General features: G+C 42.6%; 1 protein-coding gene across 1 annotated transcript; it reads right to left on the bottom strand.

Annotated features, from left to right (window-relative positions):
* Nucleotides 1-1,080: 1,080 nt before the first annotated feature.
* LOC121857501 (mucin-2-like) lies at nt 1,081-6,131 on the bottom strand. Its single transcript, XM_042353587.1, has 4 exons — nt 3,278-6,131; nt 2,905-3,039; nt 2,318-2,479; nt 1,081-2,178 (listed from the first exon to the last, which is right to left on the bottom strand). Exons 1-4 carry the CDS (start codon nt 6,005-6,007, stop codon nt 1,492-1,494), a joined length of 3,714 nt encoding a protein of 1,237 aa, XP_042209521.1. The 5' UTR covers nt 6,008-6,131; the 3' UTR covers nt 1,081-1,491.
* Nucleotides 6,132-6,345: the final 214 nt, after the last annotated feature.

Here is a 6,345-nt window from a genome sequence, read left to right as displayed (position 1 = left end):
CCTGAATCCATCTGGTATATTGTAAATCTTTATATAAATTAAGAGACAAAATTAATTTACACCTGAGATAATTAACACCTGAGGTAATTAACACCTGAGATAATTAACACCTGAGATAATTAACACCTGAGATAATTAACACCTGAGATAATTAACACCTGAGATAATTAACACCTGAGATAATTAACACCTGAGATAATTACCACCTGCGATAATTACCACTCGAGATAATTACACCCGGAGATACTAATACCTGGAGACATCAATACCCGAGATAATTAACACCCGAGATAATTAACACCTGACATAATTAACACCTGAGGTAATTAATAATTTGAGATAATTAATACCTGAGATAATTGAACACCCGGAGATAATTAACACCTGGAGATAATTACCACCCGGAGATAATTAACACCTGAGATAATTAACACCCGGAGATAATTAACACCTGAGGTAATTAACACCTGAGATAATTAACACCTGAGATAATTAACACCTGAGATAATTAACACCTGAGATAATTAACACCTGAGATAATTAACACCTGAGGTAATTAACACTTGAGATAATTAACACTTGAGATAATTAACACTTGAGATAATTAACACCTGAGATAATTAACACCTGAGGTAATTAACACCTGAGATAATTAACACTTGAGATAATTAACACCTGAGATAATTAACACCTGAGATAATTAACACCTGAGATAATTAACACCTGAGATAATTAACACTTGAGATAATTAACACCTGAGATAATTAACACCTGAGATAATTAACACCTGAGATAATTAACACTTGAGATAATTAACACCTGAGATAATTAACACCTGAGGTAATTAACACCTGAGGTAATTAACACCTGAGGTAATTAACACCTGAGGTAATTAGGGTTAAATAAAACGTCAATGATGCTATTAAATTTTATTGCTATCATATAACAGTATAACGTCTATTCATATCAAAATATATACATGTGTGGTAATATGTATCTAGAGTATGTATTGATGCAGGAGTATACATATTTATACATAGAGCTGAGTGTGTGTGTGTGTGTGTGTGTGTGTTATCCATTCAACCTTGTGTATGTATATATGTATGTTTCCTATATATGTATACATCCTAATTTAATTTAATACATATTTTCATCGACTAATGTATATACTTAAGAAACTGTGTAAATTTAATGTATATTCTGTATAACTATGTATACTTTTTAGGTATTATACATGGTGAATGATTAACAGTGTATAAAGAGTTATGTATACCTAAAATTTAAGGGTTTTTTCTATATTTTAGGGTCTTTGAATTGAGTACAGGGTCTTAGCGTTGAGTACAGGGTCTTAGCGTTGAGTACAGGGTCTTAGCGTTGAGTACAGGGTCTTAGCGTTGAGTACAGGGTCTTAGCGTTGAGTATAGGGTCTTAGCGTTGAGTACAGGGTCTTAGCGTTGAGTACAGGGTCTTAGCGTTGAGTACAGGTAAATTTTAGGTTCCCACGCCACCATTTGAGGGGAAAAAGGGCTTAACTTTTAGCGGGTCGACAATATGTGGTTTCAAAGTGAGTGGAATGGGGTGATTGTCCCTATTTTGGCCTGATTTCGCGTCCTCGGTGAATTTTGGCGTGATTTGGCGGTCTTTTAGCGTGATTTGGCGGTCTTTTGGCGTGATTTGGTGGTTTTCTGGCGTGATTTGGTAATTGGTGGAGCGGCGGCGGTCTGTGATTGGTTTGTCGTAAGGGAGAGTAGTCAATGCCGCGGCTGTGTATGGTAGAGGCGCTGTGACGTGGCTTGTTCGGATTGGTGCAAAGAGAGGTATTGGTTTCAGAGACGCGATGTTGATTGGTAAGCGAGTTGTGACGTGTTGGGTTCTGATTAGTGGGAGAGTTGTGACGTGTTGGTTTCTGATTGATGGGCGAGTTGTAACATGGGTGTTTCTGATTGGTGGAGAGAAAGGTGAAGAAGTCAAACCCGAGGTGGTGATTGGTGAAGAAGTTATGACGGGGCTGTTTGTAGATGACGTAAAGTACGGCGTGGCAGTCAGCGATACGTCAATAAGTGGTGACGTATTTGTGATGTGGGTGTCTATGATTGGCTTCCTGGTCGTTGATTGGTGTTTAAAGAGCCTGGTCTTCTCTGATTGGCGCTTAGCATTATTATTATATGGATTTTTATTCTGCAAAAAAAAAAATAATAATAATAATAATAATAAATAAAACTTGACAGAAAAAATTAATGAATCAATTATTATTATTAACAGTAGTAGTAGTAGTAGTAGTAGTAGTAGTAGTAGTAGTAGTAGTAGTAGTCCTTACCTGTTCAACATATAGCCCCTTGTTCACTATATAATAATGAACAGCCTTATCACACCTCACGTTCCTCCAATGGTCACACGTTAAAATCCTTTGGTTGAACACCGTCCCATTGGGGCAGAGAAACGAGCTCATTCTACCACCAATTTGGCAGTTATGGAACACCTAGGGGGGAGCACAGAACAGGTGTGTTAGTTTGGGCAGGTGTGTGGGGGCGGGGTTTGTTTGTGTGTCAGGTTTGGTTTGGTTAGGTTAGATCAGGTCAGTCATAGGTCATATGAAGGACTAGGTAGGTTAGGTCAGGCCAGGTCAAAACCCCATCATATCTCAAATCATCCTCAGAAAAACTACACAAACAGCAAATCATAAAAAAAAACATAAAAAAAACACCTAAAAACATAAAAAACACCTACAAATATTAAAAAAACACGTAAAAAAACAAAAACACTAAAAACATAAAAAACACCTACAAATATTAAAAAAAAAAACATAAAAAAAACACCTAAAAACATAAAAACACCTACAAATATTAAAAAAACACGTAAAAAAACACAAAACACTTTAAAACAAACACAGTCAAAACATCATACCTGACAGCGAGCTTCTTGATCAGCGTAATAACCAGGATGTTTATCACTACAGGAGAACGGCGTCTCAGGGAGGGTACTGTAGATCGGGTAGTCGTAGTGTGATAAGCCTGGAATACCTGGGATGCGACGTCCAAGCTGGGGAAAACGGAATAGATTAGTTACCCATTGAATTTGATTTGGTTTTCTATGTTATGGCGTTTTGAGTTGAATTTTAAGGTCGGGTTAGGTTGGCTTGGGTTAGGTTAGGTTTGGTTAGGCTTGGCTTTGTTAGGTTAGGTTTGATTAAGATACAACTAACTGGTACAAATTAACTGTACTAAACAGTTTCATCCATACAGTTTAACCTAACCCCAAAGAACAGTCATAAAATTACCTCACTCCGAGATGACTGGATACCGAGTGACTGTTGATTGTCATAGGGCCCATGGAGACGGGGCCTAGGTAGACGGGGCCTAGGTAGACGGGGTCCAGAGACACGGGGCCCAGTCGAGGCTAACTCCGTCACTGGCCCTGAGGTGACGAAATTGGACCTTACTGGACCATTTGGGGCATAGTCGGGTTGAAATGGCCCAGTTGGTTGGGATTTTGGTTTTAAGGGCCGTTTGGTTGGCCCAAAGGAGGTGAAATCAGGGCCAAGGGGCGTTTGGTGGGGTAGGTAGGGGTTTAATTTAGGTCCCAATGGGTTTTTCGTAGATTGAAATGGGATGAATTCAGGTCCCAATGGGCGTTTCGTGGGTTGGAATGGGATGAATTCAGGTCTTATGGGCGAATGTGGAGTCTCAAAGGGTCTTATGGCCTGTTTAGGTGAGATGAAGTCTTGGAAACGTGGTCTTGATGTGGAGTATTGAGGTTTGCTGAGGGTGTGGTGCTGTGTGGGTCTTGGTGTAGTGTGGATATCCAGAGGTCTTGGAGTAGTGTGGATATTGAGAGGTCTTGGAGTAGTGTGGATATCGAGAGGTCTTGGAGTAGTGTGGATATCGAGAGGTCTTGGACTAGTACGGATATCCAGAGGTCTTGGAGTAGTGTGGATATCGAGAGGTCTTGGACTAGTACGGATATCCAGAGGTCTTGAACTAGTGTAGATATCCACAGGTCTTATAGTGGTCTCAATTCTGACAGGTTTGGGTCTACTACGAACTTGTGGTCTTGGTGGTGGTCTTTGGGAAACATGAAAACCCTTACCAGTGTCCAATTCCAGTCTTAAATTGATCTGTTTTGGTCTTGGGGTCTTACTGAACCTCTCTAAACCAAGGTTACGTTGTGTGTTCAATGATCTGGGGATATTCTGTTGTCCTGGGGAGTTGGGTGTTAGTTCCAGGTTGGGGTAATTGGGTATATAGAACCCCTTGGGTCGGGTTGTGGTATGGAGGTTGTGTGGTTGATGGGCGTGGTTTGAGGAGGGGGAGTTTGGTTGATTAGGTGGTAGGTGAGGGGTGTTTAGAGGTGAGGGGGGAAGGGGAAGGGGAAGAGGTGAAGGGGTCGTGATCTGGGTGTGAGAAGGGATTGGAAGGCGGAGGTGATGGGAAGGTGGACGAGAAGGATGAGATCTAACGAGAGAAGAATGATGGAAAGAAGAGAGAGATGGGATAGATGAAGGGGTAGGTTGAGGTCTGTGGGACGTGTGGATAGATGATGAAGGGGTAGGTTGAGGTCTGTGGGACGTGTGGATAGATGATGAAGGGGTAGATTGAGGTCTGTGGGACGTGTGGATAGATGATGAAGGGGTAGGTTGAGGTCTGTGGGACGTGTGGATAGAAGGAGGAGAAGGAGGCACTAACATCCTTACTATGGGTGTGTAAGGAGGAAGACGAGGTGAAGGAGTGAGGGGAGGAAGCGTAGGATTATAAACAGGAGGAGGACGTGGGGTTAGTGGAGGATATCGGGGAGTTGTAGAAGGGAAGCCATGTTGTGGTGGATTCAGGATTTCTCTAGCTATGAGTTCAGGTTTGTAGGATATTGAAGGAGTCCTGGTGATATCCTTCGTGTGTCTTGGTGCCCCGAAGGACGTATAATGGATACTTGGAAGTGTGAACGCTGTAGTAAAGGATGTCGGGACTTCGGTGAAGGATTTCCTAGGACGTTTAGTACCGATGGAAGGATTTGAAGATGTACTTCGTATCCTTGGGTTCCTTGAGGGAGGCTTCGGGGTGACGTTAGTGATGAAGGACCCTGGGGACTCTAACACCCCATTAGAGGACACTGGTGACGTAGGCGCTGCTGTAGGATGTCCTATACCGACGAAGGAACTCCCTGGTATAATATAGACGAACTCAGACGAGGCGTTATCTGGGATAGACGGAATAGGTGATGGATTGACAGGTGCGTATAGATGGATAGACAGAGGCTTGACAACGACAGGAGGGATAGGGGTTGACAGAGTGCTCGCTGGGGGAGGAGACTGGGAGAAGGAGGAGACCATCTGAAGAGGGGCCGTTCTAATATAGGGTCTAGGAGACAGTGTTGTGGAGATCGTTGTTGGATAGCCCTTAGGAGATACTAGGCCTTTGGATGTTGTCGTAGGATGTGGTTTAAAATTTGGGCGAACGGAGGACAGCCTTGTGGCATAGGGCCTGGGAGATCGAGTACTTGGGGAGGCCGTTCTACCCGTGGAGACCGTGTTTACATAAAGCCTAGGAGATAATGTACTTGAGGAGGCCGTCTCTACATAGGGCCTAGGAGATCGAGTACTTGGGGAGGCCGTTCTACCCGTGGAGACCGTGTTTACATAAAGCCTAGGAGATAATGTACCCCTGGAGACCTGCCTAGGAGATTTAGCCAAATATGCGACTCCTGCCTTCGATCCAAAGCCACTTGAAGGAACTGTATATTTTCTTAACTCCAATTCCGGCTTTGGAGTCGTCCTCGGCTTGAAGGAATAACTCGGGGTGTGTTGCGACTCCATATACAGTGACATATCCCTCAAAGCTTCAAGTCGTTGTAGAGGAGCAGTCGTTTTGAAGGTGTGTTTTGGTCTGAATGTCGTGGTTACAATATTTTTTTTGTTATTTTCTACGTCTGTTTGTTTCTTAATATCTGTGTTTTCTATCGGGGTTTCGTTATTGATTCTCGTTATTTCGTAGTTGTTGAGTAATTTTGTTTTCATCGTTTGTTCCAAGTCAGGAGTGGCTTTTATTGCTGTTTGGTCCGGCTTGTGGTTATGATGTAGAAATGTTATAGGATTTAAAATAGTTACCGGTTGTAAGGTCTCTTGGGTGTCTCCGTTTTCTATGATGTCTTGGGTGTTTCCGTTTTCTATGATGGTGGCGTCTTGGGTGTGTCCGTTTTCTATGATGGTGGCGTCTTGGGTGTGTCCGTTTTCTATGATGGTGGCGTCTTGGGTGTTTCCGTTTTCTATGATGTCTTGGGTGTTTCCGTTTTCTATGATGGCGGCATGTTGGGTGTGTCCGTTTTCTATGATGGTCTTGGGTGTTCCGTTTTTCT

This window comes from Homarus americanus, unplaced genomic scaffold (assembly GCF_018991925.1).
Source record: "Homarus americanus isolate GMGI-L3 unplaced genomic scaffold, GMGI_Hamer_2.0 scaffold19065, whole genome shotgun sequence".
In the NCBI taxonomy this organism is placed as follows: domain Eukaryota; kingdom Metazoa; phylum Arthropoda; class Malacostraca; order Decapoda; family Nephropidae; genus Homarus; species Homarus americanus.
This window is presented reverse-complemented; position numbering and strand designations above follow the sequence as displayed.

Excerpts from the sequence above, each read along its gene's own strand:
- LOC121857501 (XM_042353587.1), bottom strand. The coding sequence starts at position 6,007 with ATGAAAACAAAATTACTCAACAACTACGAAATAACGAGAATCAATAAC. Across the intron at positions 3,040-3,277 it reads TCCAGTCATCTCGGAGTGAG|CTTGGACGTCGCATCCCAGG; the intron begins GTAATTTTATGA and ends CGTTTTCCCCAG. Across the intron at positions 2,480-2,904 it reads ATCAAGAAGCTCGCTGTCAG|GTGTTCCATAACTGCCAAAT; the intron begins GTATGATGTTTT and ends GCTCCCCCCTAG.